At 26.6% G+C, this 27,904-nt stretch overlaps 4 protein-coding genes across 14 annotated transcripts in view; all 4 read right to left on the bottom strand.

Moving 5' to 3' along the window:
- LOC118444177 (uncharacterized) overlaps positions 1-27,904 on the bottom strand; it is a 98,742-nt gene that overhangs the window by 12,779 nt on the left and 58,059 nt on the right. The window contains exons 7-8 of one of the 4 annotated variants that reach the window (XM_085661033.1): positions 20,314-20,496; positions 18,787-19,141 (exon numbers count right to left, since the gene is read on the bottom strand). The exons of 2 other annotated variants lie outside the window; for them this stretch is intronic. In XM_085661033.1, the coding sequence (XP_085517159.1) occupies positions 18,795-19,141; positions 20,314-20,496 (530 nt within the window). In that variant the 3' untranslated portion in view covers positions 18,787-18,794. Of the gene's footprint in view, positions 1-18,786; positions 19,142-20,313; positions 20,497-25,223; positions 25,765-26,111; positions 26,187-27,904 lie in introns of those variants that run through there. One more of the 4 variants, XM_035872200.2, reaches the window with a different exon arrangement.
- LOC118444192 (zinc finger Y-chromosomal protein-like) lies at positions 1,800-6,514 on the bottom strand. 8 transcript variants are annotated; one of them, XM_085661041.1, is made up of 6 exons: positions 6,134-6,512; positions 5,714-5,775; positions 5,159-5,251; positions 3,913-4,173; positions 3,098-3,148; positions 1,800-2,144 (listed from the first exon to the last, which is right to left on the bottom strand). In XM_085661041.1, exons 4-6 carry the CDS (start codon positions 4,130-4,132, stop codon positions 1,867-1,869), a joined length of 549 nt encoding a protein of 182 aa, XP_085517167.1. In that variant the 5' UTR covers positions 4,133-4,173; positions 5,159-5,251; positions 5,714-5,775; positions 6,134-6,512; the 3' UTR covers positions 1,800-1,866. The 8 variants fall into 8 exon arrangements, with proteins under 8 accessions (XP_085517167.1, XP_085517165.1, XP_085517168.1 ...); XM_085661039.1 differs by having other exon boundaries at positions 6,172-6,512; XM_085661042.1 differs by having other exon boundaries at positions 6,099-6,165.
- Positions 9,777-13,570, bottom strand: LOC146872559 (zinc finger Y-chromosomal protein 1-like). Its single transcript, XM_085661049.1, has 3 exons — positions 13,311-13,570; positions 12,726-12,875; positions 9,777-10,836 (listed from the first exon to the last, which is right to left on the bottom strand). Exons 2-3 carry the CDS (start codon positions 12,790-12,792, stop codon positions 10,526-10,528), a joined length of 378 nt encoding a protein of 125 aa, XP_085517175.1. The 5' UTR covers positions 12,793-12,875; positions 13,311-13,570; the 3' UTR covers positions 9,777-10,525.
- On the bottom strand, positions 21,692-25,514 carry LOC146872558 (uncharacterized). The gene is made up of 3 exons (XM_085661047.1): positions 25,496-25,514; positions 23,390-23,773; positions 21,692-22,151 (listed from the first exon to the last, which is right to left on the bottom strand). Exons 2-3 carry the CDS (start codon positions 23,613-23,615, stop codon positions 21,835-21,837), a joined length of 543 nt encoding a protein of 180 aa, XP_085517173.1. The 5' UTR covers positions 23,616-23,773; positions 25,496-25,514; the 3' UTR covers positions 21,692-21,834.

The following is a 27,904-nucleotide window of genomic DNA, read 5'->3' as shown; positions in this document are numbered from 1 at the left end:
ATCATTGTGATTGGTATTGAGAAAGATAAAAAAAAAAAAAAAAAAAAAAAAAAAAGAAATTTACGATTAATAATTTTGGGACGATTAAACGATTCCGAACTGTCTTTACTTCTTTTTTCTTTGTTCTTTTCTTTTTGTTTTTTCTTTTTTCTTTTTTTGTTATTTTGGTTATACTCAAAGATCAAGACACAGAAAGAATTTCTTTGATTGGTCTTTTTACAAAAGTGGACAAATTTTTAATTCCATTGCATTGGCATAGATTTCAACAATTAAATATATAATAAACGGGTTCTTCGATAAATGCCTATGATCGGATAAAAAAAGAAATAAAGAAATAAAAAAATACAGATACTTAACTCAATTGATAATTAATCGTTTAGCTATAGAAAATATATTCAATTATCCGGAAAGTTCATTCTCATATATTACAGATGTGCGTGTAATATGTGTGTATATATGTATATATATAATATATATATATATATATACACATATACATATACATATATGTATTAAAGCAACTATGTAAGATTACATCGATTTATATATGATTAAATCTTTATAAATGTTTGCAGTTAACTTAAATAAGCAAATATAAGTAAATGAATAATGTTCGTAGTTTAATATATTGCGTTGAGAAAATTTTGAAGCTCAAAAAAATATATAAAGAAGTATTATTATTATAATACTAATAATAATAATAATAATAATAATAATAATATGATCAATAATAACAATTATAATAAATAGGTGTAAATTTTGGGTAAGAGAGAGAGAGAGAGGGGGGGGGGCCAGGAGGGAGAAAATTTTTCACAAATAAAAAAAAATGTATCCTAAAGGGTTTGCACGCAGGGTTACTGATTACAATCGCATTCGTAAATCAATTGTATATTCGAATTATACTTGTAACTCAAGAATACTTGAACATTTTGAACATCGAAAATCTTTTTTTTTTTTCTTCTTTTATCACTTCCACAATTTCCTATTGACCTTTGACTCCTAGAAACACAAGAAAACAAATAATTCATTGAGATTGATATTGAGAGGAGGAAAACGTAAAGGAGAGAAAAAAAAAAAGAAGGAAATTTACGATAATTGATTAGGATGATTAATTGATTGCGAAGCGATTGTGTTTTCTCTCGCTATTGTCAAGAGTCAATCGATCAAAAAGAAAAAAAAAAAAAAAAAAATAAATAAAAGGAAAAAAAAAAGACAAAAACCTCCATAAAAAAGAACAAAATCTCTTTGGGTTGATATTCGCAGGTACGTTTTTTATTTCTGTGTATCATTGACAACAATTGCAACGACTAACACGTGTAACATGGATAATCTTAAATTCCATTAGAAAAATCAGAAAATCCGTCACAACGATCAATTCCCATTGGTATTTGAATCGTTCGCTTATAAAAAAATATTATATGTTATCAGAAAAATTCATTTCCTTATAACACATATATTAAAACATACAAATGTAAGAATACATTATCGATTTATAAATTTTATATGTTACATGTCTTAATTAAATTGACATTATGTAATAAACGAATAACTCAATATTTAATAGTTTAACATTACTACATTGTTTCGAATAAAAGATAAAAAAAGAAAAGAAAAGAGATTTAAAAAAAAAAAAAAAAAAAAAAAAAAAAAAAAAAAAAAAAAGAAAAGAAAAGAAAAAAAACGTGAAGAAGGACAAATTAAAGTGAGAAGAAAATTTTCACGATTTAAAGAGAAAAATTACAAAAAATAAAAAAAAAATAATAATAATAAAAAAGATAAAAAAATAAAAAAATAAAAAGAAAATGGAAGAAAGAATTAATTTCTTAAGAAAAAAAAGGAAGAAAGAAAGAAATAAGAACGTATCGGTCAAGGTTGATATACACGATAATTGATAAGGTCAACCGCATAGACCTCAGGTATCTTGTGCTTGTTTCTAATATGACTATAAACATTATGTCGTTGTTTAGTACGATAACAGCAATGAGGACATTGAAATCTTGGTGCCTGGCCGCATTCGTAACTCAAGTGTCTATTTAAATCATGCTTGTAACCAAAACTACTTGGACACTTTGGGCACAGAAACTTTTTCCTGTAACAACTCGCGCGTATCCTTTTGTTCCATGATCCTTTGACATCCTGTAACTCTGAAAACAAGAAGAGAGTAACTCGTTGAGATCGATTTTTTAAGAAGAAAAAAAAAAATAAAACAAAGACAAGAAGAAAATTTAGGATAAATGTTTAGAACGATTAGAATGATTCCAAACTGTTATTTTCTTTTCTCTTTTTTCTTTTCTTTTGAACAATTTTCAAGGATCAAGTTTATTTAATTTTAAAACAATTATTTTTATTTCATTGAGATAGATTTCCTATAACAAAAGATATTTTCTTTCATAATATCCTTAAAAAATCTGCAATAAAATATGATCGGATAATATAATAAAACGTGAATACGAATAATTAATAATCTATTGATACTTACTTCACTATTTAAGTTACATAAAATGTATATTATGCTATATATATATATATATATATATATATATATATATACCCGTTAATTCAATAACTTATTAAGTATATATTAAATACATACATGTCAGATAACATTTTATTTATAAATAATTGCCATCGTAAATACAATTACATATTGCATGACTTAAATAAAAGCAATTATGTAATTATTCCTGATTTTTAACGCGTTACGTTGAAAAATTGGAAAAAAAAAACGAAAAAGAAAGTATACAAATAATCATAATAATTATAATTATAATAATTAATAATATCTAATGTTTATATATATATATATATATATATATAAACAGGTATAAAATTGTAACAAATAAAAAAGGAAAAATAAAATTGTATCCTTAAGGTCTGTACACACGACTACTGATAATGTCCAACGTATAGACCTCAGTCTTTTTGTGTACATTTCGAATATGTTTATAAACATTTTGTCGTTGTTTAGTTAAATAATCGCAATAAGGACATTGAAATCTTGGTGCCTTGCCGCATTCGTACATCAAATGTCTAGTAAGTGCTTGTTTATGACAGAATGGCCTTGAACACTGTGAACATAGAAACTGTTCACTCTTACCATTATTAGAACATTTCTTCTTGAACTTTGACTCTTTGGCATTGTGTACTTCTGAAAATAATAAGAGAAGTAGAACATTGAGATTGGCATTGATTAAGACAAAATAATATTTACGAAGAGAACTTTGTTTATGAAAATTTGAACAATTCTTTAAACAGTTCCTTCTCTTTTTCCTTTTTTCGCGACTCACTAAAGGGTCGAGCGAAAGGGAAAGAAAAGAAAAGAAAAGAAAAAAAAAAAAAGATCCTTCATTTCTATTTCCTCGACGAAGATTTCAACGATTAACGTGTAAAGAATTGTCCTTGATCGAAATAAAAAGCGCAAAAAAAAAAGAAAAAAAAAAAAGAAAAAGAATATATATATATATATATCTCACTAATAACGTATGATCGATAATTAATCGTTTATCCAAAGAAAAAAATATCTTATCCGAAGAAAGTCTAAATCACGTTTATTTATAAATTATTAAACACTTGAACATTTGAAAAATGTCGAAGGGAACAAAGTCTGAAAAAAAGAAAAAGGAAAAAAGGAAAAAAGAAATAATAAAATATAAAATAAGATAAAATAAATAGAAAAAACAAAAACAAACAAACAAACAAAAAAATAAGCAATAATCGGATTTTAATAAGTTTGAACCAAAGAAGACAAAAAAGAAAAAAAGGAACAGAATGGAGAAGAGAAGAGAAAAACGAGACAAAAGAGACAAAAAGAAAAAAGAAAAGAAAAAAGAAAGAAGAAAAACGAAAAAGGAAAAGAAACCAACTTTCACAAATTGGAAGAAAAAAATGTGTCCTCAAGATTTATGTACATACGATTATCGATAATGTCTATAGTATAGACATCACATTTCCTGTGTACGTTTCTTACGTGGCTATAGGCGTTTTGTCGTTGCTTAGCGCGATAACTGCAATAAGGACACTGAAATCTTGGTTGCTGACCGCATTCATACTTCATGTGTCTATCCAAATCATACTTCTTAACGAACGTACTTAGACATTTCGAACACGGATACTTTTTCCTTCTAACATTCATGAAATAGCTTAGTGTCTTTGGTTCCCTGGTATGTTGCACTTCTGAAAAAAGAAAAAAAAAAGCAACTCATTGAGATTGATATTTGAAATCAAATATCAAAAGGAACTTTAAGATAACCATTTTATGATTCTCATTTAACCTTTCACTATATTTAAACATATCGCGGTTCTAAAGGATTAACCCAAAAAAAAAAAAAAAAAGAAAAAAAAAAGAAAAGAAAAGAAAAGAAAAAGAAAAAAACATGAAAAGAAAGGAAAAAGATTTTCTTTTTCTTCTTCTTTTATTCTTTCTGTTTTTTTTTTTCTTTCTTTTCTTTTTTCTTTTTTCTTTTTTTTGGTTGATCCACTTTTCTTTCCGCTGAGATTTTCAACGATTATCGTCCAAATAGGAACGTCTTCGATCAAAATCACATAATCTCATAATTTACATAGCTGAAAAATAAACACAGAATGTTTAATTCTTGGTATAACATTTTCTTAAGTATAAATATACATATACATATACATATGTATTATATTATCAAAAAATTATTATATTAATAAAACATATGTACATATTTATACATAGAACAGGTACATTTATTCGTTGCTGTTTCTATCATTACAGATATTTATTTTTTTTATTCACAACAGAGTTCTATCATTTATTAGGAAACAATGAGACAGCAATCTCGAGGAATTCTTTTTTTCTTTTTTTTTCTTTTTTTTTTTTTTTTGTACTACAAATAAATCCAATTATATATAATAATCTTGAGATATTTTTGGTAATCCAATTATTAATGCATTCTTATTTACATTGGAATATAAATTAATTGAATGATTTTTTATAAAGAATTTTTTAAGACAACAGGATAATTTAGAAAGAAAAAGAGAAAAAGAAATTAAAATTGGGTGTAGTCTAATGGTCTCAGGAACTGATAAGAAAAAATAAATAAATAAATAAATAAATAAATAAATAAATAAATAAATAAATAAATAAATAAATAAATAAATTGTACGTTGATAATGAATCGACATTAAGATTTACATAAATTAAGATATGCGCTCGAACAGTTTGGACATTGACAATTTCTTTGCCTGTAATTCCAAGGTGCCGTTCTCATCAGTTCATGGAACATTTCTGGAAATAAAAAGAGAGCAGGTCATTGAGATTGATACAAGGGTGAAAAAAAAAAAAGAAAAAGAAAAAATAAATAATACAAAAAACAGAACCGGATAAAAAATAGATTATAGCTATTACGAAGAGCAATCGATCGAAAAATTAAAGATTTTCTTTCTTATTCTTCCTGCATAATACAGAAAGATTCTTATTTTATTTTTTTTTTTTTTTTCTTTTTTTTCTTCTTTTCTTTTCGCAAAGCTATATTAATGATTTTTACATGAAACAACGTGTACTCCAATAAAATCGATAAAATTTGACGAGTCACATCTGATTGGATATAAAAAAAAAAAAAAAAAAAAAACACACACACACACACAAACATATATATGTGTACATATGTATATATAGATCTAATTACGATTATAATATACATAATTAAAATTATAAATATATTGAATAATTAAAAACAACAATGCTCACCGTAATATCTGAGGTAATACTTCTATAACCGGGATATACTGCTAGACACCACACCATGAAGTCTAGATAATAAAAAGAAAACAATAAATATGAGAGTAAACAAATTCGATGAAAATAAATGTAAAATTTATTCGCAGTAAAACATATCATAATTATTAGAAATAAGAAAAAAAAAAAAAAATAAACAAAAATAAAAAAAAAAAAAAAGAAGTAGAAAAGTAAAAAAGAAGAAACCCACGATGATGAAGATAATGACGATGACGATGACGATGACGCTGACGATGACGATAATTATGACGATGAAGATGACGACAACGACGACAATGACAACTACAATAACAATAACAATAATAACAACAGCAACAATAATAATAATATTAATAACAAATTTGAAATATAAAAGGAATGAATATCTTCCACGATTTAGATTTTAAAAATGTGTTCCTTTAAATTTATACCCAAGACTGATCACACAAATCAAAGATTTTCGAGTAAATCTTTCGTGTCGAACGAAGATCATTCCTTAAAACGATAAAAACAATGTGAATAGTGTAATCTAGTTGATTGATTAGATTTCTAATTTTTATGTATAATCAAAGAACTCTTGTTGACATAAACAGTCTGCACATTGAAAATTTCTTCCTTTAACAATCGCGATATTGCTACGTTATCTTTGAGAGCTCTTGCTACGATGTATTTTCTCTATAAATAATAAGAAAACAAATCGAAAAAAAAAATCGAAATTAATCTTCGGAAGAGGGTTGAGAGTGGGGGTAGGAAGGGATTATCGGAAAGGGAAAGAAATAAAATAGAACTTTGTGATAACTGATGATGACTTATGATATGATGGAATTATTCTTAAATAATTTTAATGAATTATCAGGGATCTGTGGATCGATCGACACAGGGGAGAAAAAAAAAATAAAAAGAAAAGAAAAGAAAAAAAAAATAATACCCTGGTTGATCGTTCTCCTCCTGTAAAGTGGAAAGATTTTTGTTAGTTTGAATTTTTTAATGAAATTTAACGCAGAATGAAACGTATTCCTATTGATGATAAAAGCTTGATCGAGATAAATTAGAAAAAGATATATGTGTGTGTGTGTGTGTGTGTGTGTGTATGTGGTTATTTATGTAAGTAACAAAGCATATATACAAATTTACATTTATTTATAATCGTTTGATTCAATTATATAAATAATTATTTTTCCTTTCACGTTATATAATTATTTCTATTAACGATTAGGGAACAAAGAAGGGAGGGGAGGAGATCTCTCTTGGAGGAATCCTTGTATATTTTTATTTTATTTTTCTTCCCTTTTTTTGTTTGTATTTTATTTATTTATTTATTTATTTATTTATTTATTTATTTATTTATTTATTTATTTATTTATTTATCTATTTATTTTTTTGATACGACAAAAAATTTCTTTTTATTATCGTCACAATATATAATAAGTACAGTCTTGAAACATTTCTATTTGGTAATGCAATTAATATTAATTTTTTTATCCTTAATATTGTTATAAATAAATTAAACGATTTTCTTGGAACTCTGACTGAAAAGAAAAAAGAATAAACATAATAGAGTCTTTGTATTTCGTTATGATATTCGCTACATTTCTAAACGTAGATATTCGAACAATTTTGATATGAGAGATTTATCCCATGTGCGTTTATTTTTTAATGAACTCGTACACAGAAACATGTTCAAGAGAAATGATATTGCTATTGTAATTGTCTCTTTAATATATTCTCTCTGTTATATCTTTGTTCCTTTTTCTTTCATTTCTTATTAACAATATTCAATTAAAATTATTAGTGTTATAAATATATATATATATATATATATATATATATATATATATATGTATATAAAATGACAAACAAAAAATTATGATTATCGAGTTAATCGAATGAATCCCCGATGAATTGATAAGTATAAAGAAAAAAACACAAGAAGAAACAAAACAAAATAATTAAGAAAATAATGATATAATATGATCGGCCATATAAATTAGCGAAAGAAGAAAAGAAAAAAAGAAAAAAAAGAATTAAAAAGAGAAGAAATAAAAAAAAAAAAAAAAAAGAAAGAAAGAAAGAAAGAAAAAAGAAAAAGAAAAGAAAATAGGAAAAAATAATGAAAATTTTCGTAAGAAGGTTAATTTCGATAATCAAATCAAGATATCCCAGTTGACAATTCCGAATGTTGCATAGTTTTCTTTCTCTCTCGCTCTCTCTCTCACTTTTTTGCTTCATTTTTTTCCTTTTCCGTCTCTTTTCTTTTTTTTTTTGTTTGCTATTTACATCGCTATAACAGGCTTTTTTTTCTTTTCTTTATTTTTCTCTTTTTTTCTTTTTAATTTTTCTAATAAAAAAAAAAAAAAAAAAAATAAAAAAACATATACATATATATTATATGATAACCATTTGGACGCTGGTTCACGTATTATTCTGGCGACCTGGCAGATCCTAAAAAAGAAAAAAAAAGTGTTTAAATACTTTCGATAATAATGATTTGTTGTTGGATCATGTCAATAAAAATATTTGAGAATATTACGTAAATTTGATATAGGAACGTCATTTGAAGTGTGTATATTTTCTTATAAAAAAAAAAAAAAAAAAAGAAAAAAAAAAAAAAGTAACAGTAAAAGTAAGAGAAAAAGAGGGAGAAAAAAAAAGAGAAAAAGAAGATTGTCTTTCATTCATTATTGAAAGAAATAAAGAGAAGAAAAAGAAGAAGAAACACGACAGAAGAAAAGGAGCAAAAAGTAAAAGAAGAAAAATAAACAAATAGGGAGATATATACACACACACGCGCACACACGCACACACACACATATATATATATATATATGTAATACCGAATCGGAAAATTCTCAGTTCACAGTTCGATGCAATGTGTGTCAGCACACTTGTGTACTTCCCTTAGATGCCTGTAAACGTGACTTTTTCTTTTCGATCGATAATCGCACCGAGGACACTTGAATCTACGTTCTTGGCAACGATGATAATGTATGTGTCTCATCAAGTTGTTATAGCGAACAAAAATCCTACCACAGTTGTTCGGACACTTCTTCGCTTGTTTCATGTAGAAATCTGAAAAAATAAAGAAGAACAAATTTTGTTTTCAACCACGAAATTATTAATTTTCATATCCAAAGAAATTTTTTTCTTTTCCTTTTTTTTTTCCTTTATTTATTTATTTATTTTTTTTTGTTTTTTCTTTTATTTTTCTTTTTTTTTTTTCTCTTTTTTTTTTTTCTTTTCTCCTTTAACAGAATAACTATTATCACGATCGACGAAAATTGAAAACACGATTTAAAAATAAAATTATTATATTTCGAACCAAAGAAAAGAAAGAAGACAAAACAAAACAACGATTGATATTGAAAATCCTGAAAGAATCGAACAACACGATTAAAATCTATACATGGAAAGGACATATAATATGTGTATATATATAACGTTTACATACATAATATGTATATATATTATATATATACTGCGATTATTTAAAACATTTGTGACAATTTATTGAAACAATATTAAGTTTAATAAGAACAAATAATATAATGTAAATAAAATATTACTATTGATAAACAATTACATACATAGTTTTCCCTGATAAGATAAATGTATATATATATATACAGGATATCGCTCGAATAAATTCAAAATATTTTATAGGTGGTGGTATCAAAATTTAACCGGAACTTTTTTATTATTGAATTTAGCTTGAGTCATCATTAAAATATTTCACGCTTACTCTGACATACCCTGTATACATATCTATATATACATATATAAATAATTAACATATATATATATATATATATATATATATATATATATACATTAATTTTTTATATTTGTTTCCCTTCTTCTAGAATATTAAAATATTGTTAAATTGTATTCTTAAATTGTTTAATTTTATGTTAACGTCAAGCAATGTAGAGAGAAACTTATTGCACAAAAAAGAAAAGTAATTATCTTCTATTGTGGTTTTTTTCGATAGATATATTAAATACATTTTATTATTCACACTACATTATTGACCAGGTACGTCGTGGAATTTTTAAAAAATATAAAAGAACAAGAAAAAAAAAAGAAGAAAAAAAAAATATATATATATGTTTTTTTATATCAATATATATGTGTATAATATTATATAAATCGACATATATATATATGTAATTTGTATCGTCTCATATTTTTCTTTTTTTTTTTTCTTTTGTTACCTTTGACCCCATCTTTCTCGAGAATATATATACATATACATTTATATAGCACGTATTTATTAAATTATACGTAATTATATCATAAATATTTTGTTTATAATTAATTATATATTCTCAAAGAATTTATTAATTAATTCCTATATTCTTAAATAATTCCTACGCCTAAAATCATTTCTATCTTTCAAATTTTAAAAAGTAATTGCCGAAGAAAGAAATAAAAGAAAGAAAAGAAAGAAAGAAAGAAAGAAAAGAAACGAATAAAATTATCAAACAAGATATATAATAGATTTTTTTTAAATGAACTAAAAAGCCTGATTAATAGTTTTTTCAGTCGAAATAGAAAAAGAAAAAATTATAATATTAATAACAATAATGATGACAATGACGATGATAATGATGACGTTGATGATCGATCATAATGAATTTATATTTCCAATTTATTCATTGAAATGAACGGATAGTGTTTATTATGTATTTATTAGTCATCTTATCGGACTCTCATGCACCCACACACACACACACGCACACACAGAGACAGACACACATTCTCTCATTAAAACTAATCAATAATTCTTCATTTGCTTGCATTTTCATTGGTCGAAAAAATGTCGATAACGTAGACCGTTTTTTTATGATGTTTCCTACGTATATGAGCTTTTAAATTCGATGCGTGTTTCGTAATATGAGGACAATAAGGACACTTGAATCTTGGTGGCTGGCCACATTGAAACTTAAGATGATTATAAAGATTGTTACGCCTTGTAAAATTATTGCCGCATTTATAACAACAAACGCTCTTCTTTCGTTGAAGTCTTTGGTAAAGTTCATGGTTCGGATTATAGCAAACCGAGATGGGATAATCTTGCCTTAAGTCGATCCCACTATCTGAAAAAAAAAGAATCAACGAGACCGTATTAGAAGAAAAACAAACAATTCTTTTCAACTCTTGACGAGTCGTATAAATTAATTAATAAATCTCTCTCTCCCTCTCTCCCTCTCTCACTCTCCCTCTCTCTCCCTCTCTCACTCTCTTTATTTTTTTGTTTTATTTTCTTTCTTTCTATCTTTACTTTCTCGTGTCGTCCTTAGATCAACGATCGAAAAAGAAATCCTGAAAAAATAAATCATGGATTTATCGTATAAAATTAATACGTTCACTTGAGATTGATGTTTTGTTTTCTTTTTTCTTTTTTTTTTTTTTTCCAAATCTTTTTCTTTTTTACATCTAAAAAATATTATTCGAAGAAATTGTCGTACAAGCACCTTTTTTTATGGACAAACATGGATAGAGAATGATAAAAGAATAGTCGTGAAAACGTTAACTTATCGTTGTTAAGATTGAAGGACGATCATTATTGTTTCATTTTAGAGAAAGAGAGAGCGAGAGAGAGAGAGAGAGAGAGAGAGAGAGAGAGAAAGAGAGAGAGAGAGAGAGAGAGAGAGAGAGAGAGAGAGAGAGAGAGAGAGAGAGAACAGATTACTGCCAACACCATTGAATAAATTTTGATCACTCATAGTAGCTTCATCATTGATGATCCCATTATAATATTAACATATAAAGTTAACGTAATAATAAACTTTATTCGATGAATTATCACACAAGAGATAATATCACTTACGATCACGACGGACGATTTCATATCAAGATCTAATCTAAACAATTAGATCTCATCTCTACTAACTTAATAAATATCAATAAATATTAATAAATATATATATATATATATACATATATATATATATGTGTGTGTGTATATATATCACAATTATATAATGGAAAAGAGGCAATAAAATTGAGCGAGTATGTCGGATACCTTAGCTAATAAGAAAAAAAAAAAAAAAAGAGAGAAGAAGAAGAAGAAGAAGCTGAAAAAGAAAATAAAAGATGAAAAAGATCACAACGATGAGACTCATCAGTCGACTTAAAAAACAATAATAATAATAATAATAATAATAATATCTAATAATAGTAATAGTAATAATAATAATAATAATAATAATAATAATAATAATAATAATAATATAATTTATATCACAGTCATTCATCAGGTTCGTTTTCCTTACGGGCACACGTGTATCATCATTCACAAGCACACACTATCGTATTAAAATGAATGATTCTCGTTCGGGCCAAAAAAAAAAAAAAAAGCCGCGAAAAATATTATTTTGGGGGCGGGGGGTCTCCAGAAATGGGATAAAGAAATTGAATAAAAATAATAAATAATACTAATAATAATAATGATGACGATGATAATAATAATAATAATAATAATAATAATAATAATAATAATAATAATAATAATAATAATAATAATACAGTAATTATTATAATTGTAATAAAAAAAAACCTAGATAATTATCTATTATAATAAAATAAAAATATTTCTTTTTTCTTTGTTTTCTTTTTCTCCTTTCCATACATGCACGCACGCATTCTCTCTCTCTCTGTCTCTTTCTCTCTCTTTCACTCACTCTTTCTCTCTCTCTCTCTCTCTCTCTCTCTCTCTCTCTCTCTCTCTCTCTCTCTCTCTCTCTTTCACTCTCTCTTTCTCTCTTGCCCTGTTTCTACGTAAACTGAAGTAATTCCGTTTTACATATATCAACTACGTAAACGGTATTTCCAGGATGTATACGACGAACATGTGCACGAACATTAGAAGGATGTCTCGTTCTATATCCGCAATAAGGACAATTGAATCTCGGTGATTGGCCGCACTCAAACTTCAAATGATATTGTAAATTATGTTTCCTACTGAAGACACTGTTGCAATTACCGCAAGGGAATCTTTGAACGTGTTGATCGGCGGATCTTGTTACTACAGCTGTCGCAGTCGTTGTCATTGTCGTTGTATTTGGAATGACGTTGTCTCCTGTCCAATTATAATTGACGTGTCTCTGATCATACGGTAGAAGAAAGTTCGGATCTGAAAAATAAAGCATAGAAATCGTTCGCTTCAATTTTTCATATCACGTATGTTCAATATACGTGCGGATACGCATACACGCACGCGCTTACACACTTCGTTTCTTTCTTTTTTTTTATTTATTTATTTATTTATTTATATATTTATTTATTATCATTATTATTTTTGTCATATTGCTTGTCCTTAAATGAGAAATGTCACGAGAAAATTGATATGAGAGTGTTAGAAAAAGAGTATACATGCATACAAGATATACATACATACGCGCGCGTCACTCACACACATCATACACACACACATACACACGTGTAAATATATATATATGATGTACATTTAATGTAAAATTGTCATTCTCGCTATCATTTCTTTTTTCTTTTTTTTTTATTTTGAAAATTTTCGACATTAATTTTAGGTGTCTGTCTTTCGTTAACATACCTCATAATTGCATATGGAACATTTATAAATTATCGTATATCAATGTATCATCACACTGGATCTCTTCAAACTGATCGATCCAGAGAGATCCTTGATCTTCGATGAAGTTCGATGAATCTTCTTCTTCTTCTTCTTCTTCTTCTTCTTCCTCTTCCTTTCCTTCTTTATCTTCTTGAATTTTCAAGGACGGTTATTCTATTAATGATCTCCTTTGTTACAAAGTATGTGCATGTGCAAATTTATTATTATTTAAAAACTATACAAAACAAAGTGTATTCACAATCTGATTAAAATATATACCATTTGTAAAAAAATATGATTATTATAATAATAATAATAATAATAATTATAATGATGATAACTATGATGATGATGATGATAATGATGCTGATGACGATGATGATGATGATGATGATAATGATATTAATGATGACAATAATGTTATATTAATCAATGAAATATTTTTCACAATTGCAATTATTTATCACAATATATATATATATATATATATATATATATATATATATATATATATATATATATATCTTCTATAAATTCCTAAAACGGAAGTGTATCCAAATTTTATCATATAATTGTTATAAACAAAAAAATTTATTTATATTCTTAATGAATGTCCACTTTTAATAGAAAGGAAGAAAAATTTAATCTATTATTTTTCTATTTCTAAAATCGTTATATATATATATATCAAAAAACTTAATTGAGAAAAGTTGTGTCTCAATGTACTCTCTCCCTATCGTCAAAAAATAAATTATGTGTATATATATATATATACATAATATTAATTATATACATACATATATATATTTATTTATTTATACTTAAATTTTGTTTAAAAACAGAAAGTAAAAATCCAATGGAATTTTTTATCTTTAATATTTTGTTTTTAAAGTTTCACTATTATAATTAATAATTCATATTATATAAAAAAAAAAATCAAAAAATCTTTTGATATGTATCACCGTTTGTTATAAATAAAATAAATGATAACGATAAAATAATAAGTATCCGCCTATCGAAAAGTTTACTTTTTATCACTTGAAATTATTAAACGATAACAAAACATAGTAACATTTTAAATTACAGAACAATCTACTTATACAAAAAAGAAATAAATAAATAAATAAATAAATAAATAAATACAATATCAATAATTTCGCAATTATTTTAAAGGAATTTGATATTTTTATCTTTAGACTTTTCCCAATAAAGTTTTTCGATATCATTAACAATTTCGAAGATGGAATGAAAAAAAAAAAAAAATAAAAAAAAAATAAAAAAAAAATAAAAAAAAATCTCTACGCATTCGAAAAAATATTTTCATAACTTTTCTTTGTTAAACAAAAAAAAAAAAAATAAAGAAAAAGAAAAAATAAACACAAGAAAAAAATTCTGACAATATCATATTGCCCGAGAAATTGATTGGAAATATTCATTAAAAAATACAAACCGATCGATCGCTCTCGATCTATCTATCTTAGTTTAATTACACAGAGCCCAATAAATAATAACAAAATTTCTGTTCTGTTGCTTATACAAGTTAAATCTATTCACGGATATACTTGTTGATACGGATTTGGTGAACCGAAAAATAACAGCATCGATTTCACCATATCTAACTCTAATTTTCAATATTACTGACATGTACGGACACACTGCTGGAAAAATTATTATCATTAATAATAACACGTAGATATTATTCGTTAATAAAGATTTTTCTAAACGAAAATTTAATCGTCATTGCGAATATTTAGTAGTAGATTAAATTCAACAAGTAATATTTTTTTTTTTTAAATCTTATAGAGAAATATAGTTAATAATAACAATAATAATAATAATAATAATAATAATAATAATAATAATAATAATAATATATATATATAATACAATGAAAGCTCTTGAATTTTGTTATTAGTCACCTGTTGAATTAACACAATTGATCACTGTAAATATCATATTTTTAAAACCATATCTAATAGAAAGCAAATATTTTTTTCTCCGATTGATTATTGCAATCATTGGCTATAAATATATGTGCGTGTATATATATATATATATATATGTACACACACACATAAAAATAGTTGTAACTATTTTTTTTTAGACAAAAATAAAAAGTGAATTATCCAATTGGAGGTTATTATCCAATTCAACATTTACATATATCAACGGCATAAACTATATGGCCAGGATGTATTCTACGTACGTGGGCACGTACATTAGATACATGTTTAGTTCTATAAGGACAATATGGACAATTGAACCTTGGCAATTGGCCACATTCAAATTTCGAATGATAGTAGAGATTGTTCTTGTGACTGAAGACACTCGGACATTTTGGGCATGGAAACTTTCGCTTGTCCGTAGGTTGTAGACCAACAATGGCTTTATCCTTACGTTGACAAGTTTCAGGTTTATTCTTTACGACTGGTAGATAAATTCTTGGTACTTTAAATTCTGAAACAGAAAGCACAACAAGGGGTCAAGGTATAAAAAATCCTTTACACCATTTTTTTTGTAAACTCGATTTCTGAATAAGTAGCGTGGCTGAAGCACTTGTCGTATCAGAATAATCGATAAGGTTCTCCTAAAAAGAATAAAGAAAAGAAAAGGTGTAAATGAGACGAAGGAAGGAAGGAAAGAAAGAAAGAAAGGAAAAACGAAAAGAAGAAAGAAAGAAAGAAAGAAAGAAAGAAAGAAAATGGAGAAAGAGAGTAGAACAATAGGAACAACAGGATCAGTGTACTTAAATCTAAAAATAATACTTGTTAGATTCATTTTTCTTCTGATCGATTTTTCGCACTGTAAAAAAGAAAAAGAAAAAAAAAAAAAAATAAAAAAAAGAAGAAAAGACGGATAATAAATTTATCTAATTCTAATTAATTATCTCTCAGCTTAGACATTACTGTCAATAATTACGTAATAATCCGATAATATATAAACGTCTTAATTTATATAAATGACGTTCAAATGATACCTTAATATATAACAAAATGTATAACAATTTATTGCATATACCTAACAACTATTACAATCTATTCATTAATATAATAACATTATAAATATACATCTGCACGATTACGATAAATCATATATTTAAATTACAATAATTTCGAATTTCTGTTTTTTAACAGTATGTCCTTGATTTATTCACAATCTTTAATTGTTGTCATGTGATGAGATGAGGATACAATATACATATATTTTGCGAGATAAGTCGTCTTGATAAAAAATATCTATAGTATATGTATATATACATATACACATAGATACATATACAATATATACACATATAGTCACATGTTTTTTTTTATAAATACAAAAAAAAACGTAAGAAATAATATAAGTCTCTCACACACACACGCGCTCTCTCTCTCTCTCTCTCTCTCTCTCTCTCTCTCTCTCTCTCTCTCTCTCTCTCTCTCTCTTCGTGATCTTTGTTATGTTATAAGTACACTGAAGAAAAGAATAAAAAATTTAAGAGTCATAACAATTGATCGATAAAATCCAAGATTTGTCCATTTATAGGATGTTCCACATTTAAAATGAAAAAACTTTTTAGACATTGTAGTCTTACAATCTGAAAAAAAAAGAAAAGACGAAAAGAAAAATGAAATAGTATTGAAAAAGAGTGATTGACTTTTAAAAATCATCTAGTAACTTTTGGTCCATCTTATGATTGAAGAAAAAAAAAAAAAAGAAAAGAAAAAAAAACCAATACACATACAAACAAACAATAAATAAATAATGTTCAACAGTGAGCGTTCTTTTGCTAAACCTTGAAAAAAAAAAAATCATAGGAATTAAAAAAGAAATTACAAAATGACTTCTTGTATCATATAGGCTGAAAGTAAGAGGGAAAAAAAAGAGAAAAAATCCAATAAAATTATTGACAGCGATTGTTGTAATTATGCCTGCAAAATAAAAAAAAAAAAAAAATGATTATTCGTCGACAAAAGCAAATTTAAATCGTAATATAAATCATTATCGTATTGTAAAAATGTATTACACGTAAATATAATACACAATATATAATATAAGACGTAATAAAAATAAATAAATAACAATATAAAATAAAGAAGAACTTAATAGAGTAATGTCGTAATGGTATGTTTGTTTATGTTATTATTATTGAAAAATTTCATAGAAATAGGAAAATTCATTATTCTTCGTCTTTATAGAAAACGAAACGAAACGAAGCGAAACTCAATGAATTAAAATGAAACGAAATGAAATGATCCAGACGAAATGATTCAGATCTTCTTAAATATCTTCAAAGAACAGATTGTTCCTGATGACGTCGTAATTATTGTTGATTCAGATCAACCGTATAAACTTCTTTTCCAGGATGACAATTTCTTACGTGCCTGCGTGCATTGGATATATGTTTAGCTCGGTATTTACAATAGGGACAATTAAATCGCGGCATTTGACCGCATTCGAATTTCTGATGATAAGTTAAGCCACCCTTACGGCTAAAAACACTTTTGCAATTGTTACATGGATACTTTCGATGAAGAACTTTTTCCCATAAACCCGTTCTCATAATTGGTATTGTTCCCGTGGCCATTCCCATAGATAGGCCATTCGATGATTGATCCTTCAAAGGGAAGATCCTTGTAGAAGGCCGGTTAGCGAACACTTGATAAGACAATCCTGAAACACATGTGTATCCATTTTGACTATAAAACTGTATAATATCTCTTGATAACTTTGTATTAACAGAGAGAAAAAGATGATGCAGAACGAAGCTTTTTGTGTTTCTTTCTTTTCGTTTTCTCTTTTTTTTTTTTTTTTTTTTTTTTCTTATGCGAGATATCTTTAGCCGTGGACTTTTTCTTTGTTCGTTTAAAAACACGATTCTTCGGTTGAAGAAGCATATATATATATATATGTATATATATATATATATATATATGTATATGTATATCTAGGTACATATGTGCGTTTGTATGTATATAATGTGTATATATATATATGTGTTCGTGTGTGTGTGTGTGTGTGTGTGTGTGTGTGTGTGGATGTGTATTCTTCAAAGGTTGAGATTCATCGATGATGAATATCTTCCAAAGGATGACAAACAAATACAATTGATCTATATCACGAATCTCAATGAAACGACACTTTTTATTAAACATTAAAGAGGGACACATATATTGACACCTATAAAATATAGCTTTAAACAACTTGTCCAAATTGTCAAGTCATAATTTTATAAATAAATAAATAAATAATAAAAGTAAGGAAGAAAGAAAAGAAGAAAAAAAGAAAGAATGTAAGAAAGAAAAAAAAAAAAAAATGAATGAAAGAAACAAGTATCAAGTTTAATTATGTTGACAAATATAATATATATATATAAGCGATATATATATATATATATATATATATATATACATACATACATATATATACATATATATATATATATATATATATATATATATATATAGTGATTTTATTGAATTAATTGAAAGATTCGAAAAATGTGCCCTCAACCTTAGTATCTAAGTCCGATTTCACTATGCAATCGTACTTTAGATTAGTTGATACGTCGATAACATAAATTTTACGACCGAAATGTTTTCTAGGTACATGTGCACGTATATTAGAAGATTTCTTCGAACAGTATTGACAATAAGGACAACCAAATCTCGGTAGTTGACCGCATTCGTACTTGACGTGAGTACCGAGATTATTCTTCCTGTTGAATGTACTACCACATCTTGGACATGTGAATCTCTTTTTGCATTTGGTAGAAGAGGTTTGATGTTTCATTGGCATCATCCTGAAGTCATCCAATTGTATGATATCTGTAAAAGAATGTTTATCGACTAATCAGTCATCGACATTCAAAAATAAAAATCGATCTATTCAAGGAATATTGTAGGATTATTGTAGGAATCAATGACAAAAAGGATATCATGGTTGAAAATCTCATGGTATTACATTAGATTCACATAGATATAATTTTTCTTTCTTTTCTTTTTTTTTCCTTTTCTTTTTTTTTTCTTTTTTTTCTTTTTTTTTTTTCTTTTTTTTTTTTATTGTTAAATCATTCATATAAGAATCTAAAACTAACACAAAGATTCTTTTCTTCTCTTTCTCTCTCTCTCTCTCTCTCTCTCTCTCTCTCTCTCTCCCTCTTTCTCTCACTCTCTCGCTCTCTCATTCTTTCTCACTCTTTCATTTTCTCTTTCTCTATCAGTCTCTCTCTATCTCTCTTTCAATATATGTATATATATACACACACATATATATATATATGTATATATGTATCTATGTATGTATATATATATATATGTGTGTGTGTATATACACACGTAACTAAATTTGTTATATTATATTCATTTTTAAATCGTTACAATAAATTATAAACTTAAAGATATAATATATGAGGATGTCGACATTAAACAGGATCTTAAGCGTATCCTAAATTTTATCATAGTTATCTGATTTTTGTTTCTAAATTTCTTGTTTCTAATTCATCGTGCGACATGTCAATTAATATTTAATTCTTATCGAAAGTTTTTACGGAGGGGGAGGGGTGTTATGAGGGGCCAATTTATATCCGGAATTTCTTCGAAATTAATAATTCTTCGTCTGAGTCACCCGTCTAAATAAATTATATTTTCTCATATTTTATAATTATAATTAACGAGATTCGCGACTTTAAATGGGCGGGAAAAAGAAATAGAAAAAGAAAAGGAAAAAAAAAAAAAACAGATACAAAAAGTTACGAAGAAAATCCCTGAATAAAAAGACCCCAAATTGACAAATAAAATCGCTGATAGGAGATAAAAGAAAACATTAGAAGAAAAAAAAGAAAGAAGATTCATAATGAAATCGTTAATATTTCCAGTCCATTAAAAGCATGCGGAATGCAATCAAGTTGATTTGACGTGTACCACATAAACGTCGTTACCGGAGTGAACGCTGCGTATGTGTGTGTAAACATTAGAGGTTTTCTTCGAACGATACTTGCAATATGGACATTTGAAGCGTGGCTGTTGACCGCATTCATATTTCATATGCTGACGAAGATTGGCCCGGCGATTGTATGCTCTGCCACATGTTGGACAAGCAAACTTTATGCTTGATTCGGTCAATAATGTTAACAATCTTCTCGTTTTGATCTTCGATTCATCCTCGATAAGATGATGATAGTCTGAAAACAGAAAAATAATACCAAATACGATCCGTCATTCATATGCGTGCATGTTTTTTTACATGATCTTCTTACAATCATATGCTTTTTTATTTTTTATTTTTTTTTAATTCTCTTACAAGCTCTTTGTTTTTTTTTTTTTATTTATTCTTTTTTCATTTTTTTATTTTTTTCTTCACTTTTTTTTTTTCCTTTTTTTCCCCCTAAATAGTATAACGATGACCTAGAAATTATATCACTATCGAAGTTTTTGCAGGAAATGTATTATAAAAAAAAAAAAAAATAAATACAAACAGCTTGGAAAATATATAAACGGAAATGAATATAATAAATAATTAATATATATACATAATTCTTACATACATACATATATATATATATATATATATATATATATATATATATATATATATATATAATTCTTACATATATAACGTACAAAATAACTATGATTAATGTGGTGATTATTTTTTCTCTTTTCTCACTCTTTCTCTCTCTCTCTCTCTCTCTCTCTCTCTCTCTCTCTCTCTCTCTCACTCTCTCTCCTTTCTTCAATCATGATTATGATTTTTTTACGCATAAGTATTTTTCTTGCTCGTCTACGTCTCGTTATTAATCATAATAGCATATTTAACTCGTTCAACATTTTTTAATAAACACATCGTCAAATAATCCATCGAGTTTTTTTTTATAATTTGATATAATAAGTCTACACAAATAAAAAAAGAAAATTTGTGAATTCGAATCGAATTGAAACGTTTCAATTATTTTCGATCTACAGGAATTACATATATATATATATATATATATATATATATATATATATATTATATATATATAATATATAATATATATGATATATATATTATATATAATATATTATATATATTATATATAATAATATATATTATATATAATATATATATATATATATATATAACAATAACTTTACTAACCGCACGACTGTCAGTAACATACAAACGCACATACATGGAAGAAGAAAAAGATCAAAATCTGCATAATTTTGTACAAGAAATTGAAACGAAATTGAAGAATGTCATCCGCATAGAAAGTATAACATTTTACAATAATGATTGCCTAATAAAATTATCTATAACCTTATCTAAGAAATTAATAATATAAATCTCCGATAAATTTTTGGAGATTAGTGAAATAGAAATATTAGAGGAATTTATATTTTACAGGGAGTATAACTAAAGCAATAATATATATACATACATATATATATATATATATATATATATATATATCTGTCATGAATTAAAGAGATCATTAGATAAGTGATTAGATGAAAAATACTTGTGGTAGTTTTATAAATTATATAATATGTCGACCGGTAGACGGATTATATGGGAAATTGGTGGATAAACGTGTGTCCTGCACATAAACCACAGAACCCTTGTGTTTCCTTCTAATGTGTTGTTGAACATTAGATGTCTTCTTTGATATCATATCGCAATAGGGACACTTGAATCTTGGTGGTTGGCCGCATTCATATCTCAAATGTGTCATCAGGCTTCCTCTCTTGTTATAGACACTGGTACAATTCATGCAAGGATATCTGACGATACTTCTATAGTATCTGTTCAAGTAACGTAGTCGTTGACTGGCCGATCTGATGCTCGCGAAAATACCTGAAAAAAGGAAAAGTTATGGGTCAGTCGTAGAAGTTCCAAAAAAAAGGAAGAAAAAAAAAAAGGATGAAAAAAAAACGAATGAAATAGAGCGGGGCCAAAACGAACGAGAGTGAGAAAGAGAAAGAGAAACAGATAGAGAGAAAGAGAAAGAGTGAAAGAGAGAGAAATAGAGCGAGAGAGAAAGAAAAAAAGAAAAAAAGTAAAACGAAAAAAAAAAAAAATAAACAAAACCGTATAAATCAATTTCATTGTTCTACCCACTTTGATCTGGTTTTCGATATTCGATCGATCTTATCAAGTATCTAAAGTATTTTGGTAACTCTTTATTTGGGTGGTATCTTATATATAATATAGGTATATTATCAATTACAATAATATTAATTATTATTTCTCTCATCAATATTATATAGGAAAGTTTGATATCGATTTCGGTGCTTTTCAATCTTTATGATGCCTCGATCCCGTCATTTATTTTCATCGAAAACAAATTTCTTTGTGTAAAATCTTTAAGGAAGCAAGTCGGATTTTTAAGATAACTTTTTCTTAACAAATACATTACATCTAATAAATTAATTTTCTTAAAATATTAATTACAGGATTACTTATATTTTATTTCCAATAATAAAAAAAGAAAAAAAAAAAAAAAAAAAAAAAGAAAGAAAAATGGAAAATAAATAAATAAATATCTCTTGATCCACGATAAAATTGTTTCAAGGATCCTTGTAATAAGATCGTGATTTTTTCTTAGATTGAGAAACACCGAGAATCGATATCTCGTGGTCGATTCGATATGTTCTTTGTTTCGATGTTATCATCGTACGTAAATCAAAGTAACGATTATACAACGTATTACTTTGATCGATATTCTCGATGATAACAACGATTTCAATCCCAACAACAACAATAACAACAACGATAATAATAATGATAATGATAATAATAATGATAATGATAATAATAATAATAATAATAATAATAATAATAATAAGAATAATAATAATGGTAATGACAATGATAATGATAATGATAATGATAATGATAATGATAATGATAATGATAATGATAATGATAATGATAATGATTCTAATTCGATAAGCGAGTTCTAGATAATTTTTTGTAATGATCGATTATATGTAACTTCTTGTCCTTGTGCACACGACGAACATGAACGTACATGTTAGATGAGAACTTTGCTTTCTTCGTACAATATGGACACTGGTAACGTGGTTCCTTACCACATTGAAATTGGCAATGTGTTTTCATGTCTGAGAGTCTGCTATAACCATTGTTGCATTTAGGACAATAAAACTTCTTTCTGATGTTCGCATTAATCGCCATCGTCGTCGGTGTCGCCGTCATAGTCGTCGTCATAGTCGTCGTCATCGTCGTCGTCGTTATCGTCGTCGTCGTCGTCGTCACATTGTTCGGCCAATTATTAATTATATTATTTCCCTCTTCCATTTCTCTTCCAGGCTCAACGAAGACAAAATGAGAATCCCTTTTCTTCCTTAGATTTCTTTCAAATATATTTCTTTCTACCGATTGATGATAATTCTTCGTTTGTATTATAGCGACTGGATGTAAGAATGACGTATCCGATACCTGCCGGTTCAGTGAATCTAGAAACACAATCGGAAAACAGTGTGAGCTATAAAAATGCCTAAAACTAAAAAATATATATGTGTCTGTGATAATATATATATATATATATATCACGATCAAAACAGAATAGAAATAACACTGAATAGATGAAACAAATGTTATTTCTCTTTTTCCTTTTTTCATTTTCTTTTTCTTTTTTCTTTTTTCTTTTCCCCATCGCAAAAAAATAATTCGTGTTTACTCTCTTTAATTTTGTTCTCTTTGTCGTTGATTGCTCCTTTCATATTTTTATCATATCAATATTGTCGATCCTTCGAGAAAAAAATCTTATCCGGGCACACACACACACACACACACACACACTCACACGCACGCACACACGCACGCACCCACATACATATACACGAACGTACACGCTTGTACGCAGAATATTAGGCTAAATAATAAAATATAAAAAATATAGAATCGATCAATTAAATTCATATCCGTGAAAGAGATGCCGTCAATGTGACATTATTCAAGTTAGCCCTGTAATTAAACCTGTTTAAAAAAAAAAAAAAATCATTATTATATACCGAACGGGGAAAGAATCGAATTATAAAAGAAATAATTAAAAATGAAAAAAAAAAAAAAAAAGAAAGATAAAAAACAGAAGGAAAGTCTGTTATTATAAGACGATTATTCGAGAAGAAAATTCGTTTTTTCTTTTTTTTTTTTTTCTTTTTTTCTTTTTTTATTGGAAATACAATGAGAGATTTACGCTAATTACAGGCAGCAAAGCCTGACGTCGATATGATTTTGTGTAAATAGAATGATACATACGATTATAATAAGTGAAATGATAGTTTCAGTGTGAAGAAGGGAGAGGATTATGATTATGATTATGATTATGGTTATAGAGAGGGGAAAATTAATATAACGATGAGAGATGAAAATACAGATCTTTACGAATCGTTCACACGTATCGATTTCTCGTTTTTCTTTTTTTTTTTTTTTTTTTCTTCTTTTCTTCTTCTCTTTTTTTTCTTTTGTTTTTCCTGATCAATATCGATATATATAATTTTGTCGAGAAATAATTTTGTTCGACTCAAGAGATTCTCAATCATTGCACTTGCCGACCCATCGAGACATTTTCTTTTTTTCTTGTTTTTTTCTTTTTTTTTTCTTTTTCTTTTTACACATCCTGCGTGCGTATTTCAATCGTCAAAAAGAAAAGAATTTATCCGGTAAATTCATCGATTACATACTCGAGAGAGATAGTGTCGTATGTAGTGTAATTTATTATTGTAATAGTATAATATAAGTGAAAATTGAATGGTAAGAAAATGTCAGAAAAAATAAACACTGACCAAGAGATTGGTCATGACGTTGAAATTCGATATAAAAATTCGACGTCTGTGTATAAAAAAAGAAAAAGAAAAAAAAAAAAAAAAAAGAAACAAAAAAGAACGAAACAAAGAAAGAAAGAAAAAAATCGAATGTGGTCGCATAAACGAGAGCTATTAAATCAAGACGGGTAATTATCATTTGCACGTTTCTACGAGTGTGTGTGTGTGTGTGTGTGTTTTGTGTGTGTATGTGCGTGAACTTTATTTTATTGCTCTTTCCATTTAATTGCCCTTTCTTGAATTGTTGGGATCACGTCCACAGCCAATCTTGAGGTGTCTTTTCAAATTACCACGTTTAGCATAACTCGTTACACAATATGGACATCTGAAAGCTAACGTTGGCACTATTACTTCGACATTTTCGAGAAGTTCTCCATCTCCACCACCACCACCACCACCTCCTCCTCCTCCTCCTGCAACACCTCCTCCTACTCCTGGCCCACCGACACAATTTCCTCCTCCACCTCCTCCCCCACCTTCACCTCCAACTCCTTGAGTAAAAAAACAAAAGATTTCGTGCTGTTTAAATAAATCTTCATTGGTGATCGACATATTGCAATTTCCGCATTTAAAGGATCCAACATTTTTTGGTTGTTTATGGGTTGATACAGTATCTGGAACTAATCAAAAAACAGAGGTCTATTTCAAATTTATATATATATATATATATATATATATATATATATATATGTATATATATATATATAATATCGAGAAAAATTTGTGAGTGAAAAAAATTGTACATGCTCATTCCAATAAATAATCATTATTATTATTATTTTTTTTTTATCTATTTATTATTAATCTACTAATTAGTAACATTCAAAGATAAGAAAAGTGATCGAAGGAAAGGGAAGAAAAAAAAATAATAATAGAAAAAAAAATAATAAAAAAATAAAAACTGGATCATTCCTATAGCAAAAAGTAGGCACAGAGGGAACAAAAAAAATAAAAATAAAGGATTTACCACTCGTCGTTTTATTTTCATCAATCTTCTTCATCGACCTTGTAATTCTTGGTTTTGATAACCAATCCTTATCATCTGCAACATAACAAAAGTGATTAGCTTATTTTCTGTTGAATTATCCCTCCTTTTGTTCGTTCAATTTGTTTCAAACAATTAATAATAATATATTATTTATATATAAGTAAACATTTCAATATTATTATACATAGATTTGTAAAAGAAAATGTAAATGTACAAATTAATAAATAAACTTTTGTAATATTACTAATGTTAATGAATAAAGAAAGGAAGATCGTGTATACATAACTACATATATATATAATAATAACATATATATATATATATATAATATATTATATATAATAATATATACGTGTTATGAATAATATATAACAAATTAATACGATAATATTTAAAATGACAATAAAAAATGATAATGTTGCATTATCGATATTGAATCAATCAATTAGGATTGTTAATAAGAATTTTAAGATCTGTTATTAATATAAATTTGTTAAAAAAATTTTTCTTATTTAATTATTCTCATGTTGATTGTCTTTTTCTATTTGTAAAAATAATTCATACCTTCAATATTGCAAAATCAAATAAGGAAAATCTCTCTCTCTCTCTCTCTCTCTCTCTCTCTCTCTCTCCCTCTCTCGTGTTCTATATTTTTTAATTATTAAATAAAATATAATATTTTATCAATGTGATAAAAGTCAATATGATAAAAAAATAAATAAAACGTATGTTTTATTATAGAATTACAAAAAAGATATCTCGCAATGCGAGAGAGAGAGAGAGAGAGAGAGAGAGAGAGAGAGAGAGAGAGAGAAAAAAAGAATGAGAGAGAGAGAAAAAGAATGAGAGAGAGAAAGAGAAAATATATTTTTTCCCATTATTAAAAGTAATGAAGAAAAACATATATTATATATATATATATATATATATATATATATATATATATATATCCACACACATATATATCGGTTTAATCTGAAAAATTTGTGAGAATTAGAAAGAAATGTAATTGTCATGAGTATTGATCTTTCCACGTCATACTATTCAAAATCTAAACGATCGATAGTCCTTCGTTCGACCAATAATACATTGTTTACATAGAATACAAACAATGTACCCAAGACTCTTCTGGATCTCGTACTATTATACCGTGAACGTCGCTCGAAGAAGGATCAGTCTCTAAAGGTCTGTGACTTTAAAATCTTTTATCGTAATATAGCTCTTACAAATTAATAGAAAAATCATTATCAATTACGATTATGTATAATCGATCGATCCTTGTACATATAAGGATCACATTAAAAATTCATATATCTAGATTAATTTTTATATCATTTAATGTTTTATTTTAATTAGTTAATCCATGAATTTCCTTCAAGTTGATTTAATAATAAAATTTTATGCGTAGTAATAAGTTCCGTAAAACAGAAGGAAAAATTGATGAAAGAATTAATATTAAACAAAGTGAAAGCGACGTGTGTGTGTGTGTGTGTGTGTGTGTGTTTGTGTGTTTGTGTGTGTGTGTGTGTGTGTAAAAAACAATATGTATTTTATATTAAATAGAACGAAATTAAGTAACCGATACAAAATCGACATAATATGTGGTTCTGAAAAAGTAAACAAATCGATATAGACTAAAAATTATATGTATATATATATATATATATATATATATATAATTTTTTTTAAATCGATTATAGGTAGAAATGATTTAACAGAAATGATTTAGTTAACATTTGGAAGTTTTTTTTTTCTTTTTTTTCTCTTTCTCT

This window comes from Vespa mandarinia, chromosome 13, assembly GCF_050613455.1.
Source record: "Vespa mandarinia isolate Hongniang chromosome 13, ASM5061345v1, whole genome shotgun sequence".
NCBI lineage: Eukaryota > Metazoa > Arthropoda > Insecta > Hymenoptera > Vespidae > Vespa > Vespa mandarinia.
The sequence above is the reverse complement of the archived record's forward strand: the minus strand, read 5'-3'. Positions and strand labels throughout refer to the sequence as shown.

Excerpts from the sequence above, each read along its gene's own strand:
- LOC146872559 (XM_085661049.1), bottom strand. The coding sequence starts at position 12,792 with ATGACAACGACTGCGACAGCTGTAGTAACAAGATCCGCCGATCAACAC. Across the intron at positions 10,837-12,725 it reads CGTTCAAAGATTCCCTTGCG|ATAGTGGGATCGACTTAAGG; the intron begins GTAATTGCAACA and ends TTTTTTTTTCAG.
- LOC118444192 (XM_085661045.1), bottom strand. The coding sequence starts at position 4,132 with ATGAATGTTAGAAGGAAAAAGTATCCGTGTTCGAAATGTCTAAGTACG. Across the intron at positions 3,149-3,912 it reads TATAGACATTATCGATAATC|AAGTACACAATGCCAAAGAG; the intron begins GTATGTACATAA and ends TATTATTTTCAG. Across the intron at positions 2,145-3,097 it reads GAAGAAATGTTCTAATAATG|AGTTACAGGATGTCAAAGGA; the intron begins GTAAGAGTGAAC and ends TCTTGTTTTCAG.
- LOC146872558 (XM_085661047.1), bottom strand. The coding sequence starts at position 23,615 with ATGGAAGAGGGAAATAATATAATTAATAATTGGCCGAACAATGTGACG. Across the intron at positions 22,152-23,389 it reads ACATTGCCAATTTCAATGTG|GTATTTTCGCGAGCATCAGA; the intron begins GTAAGGAACCAC and ends TCCTTTTTTCAG.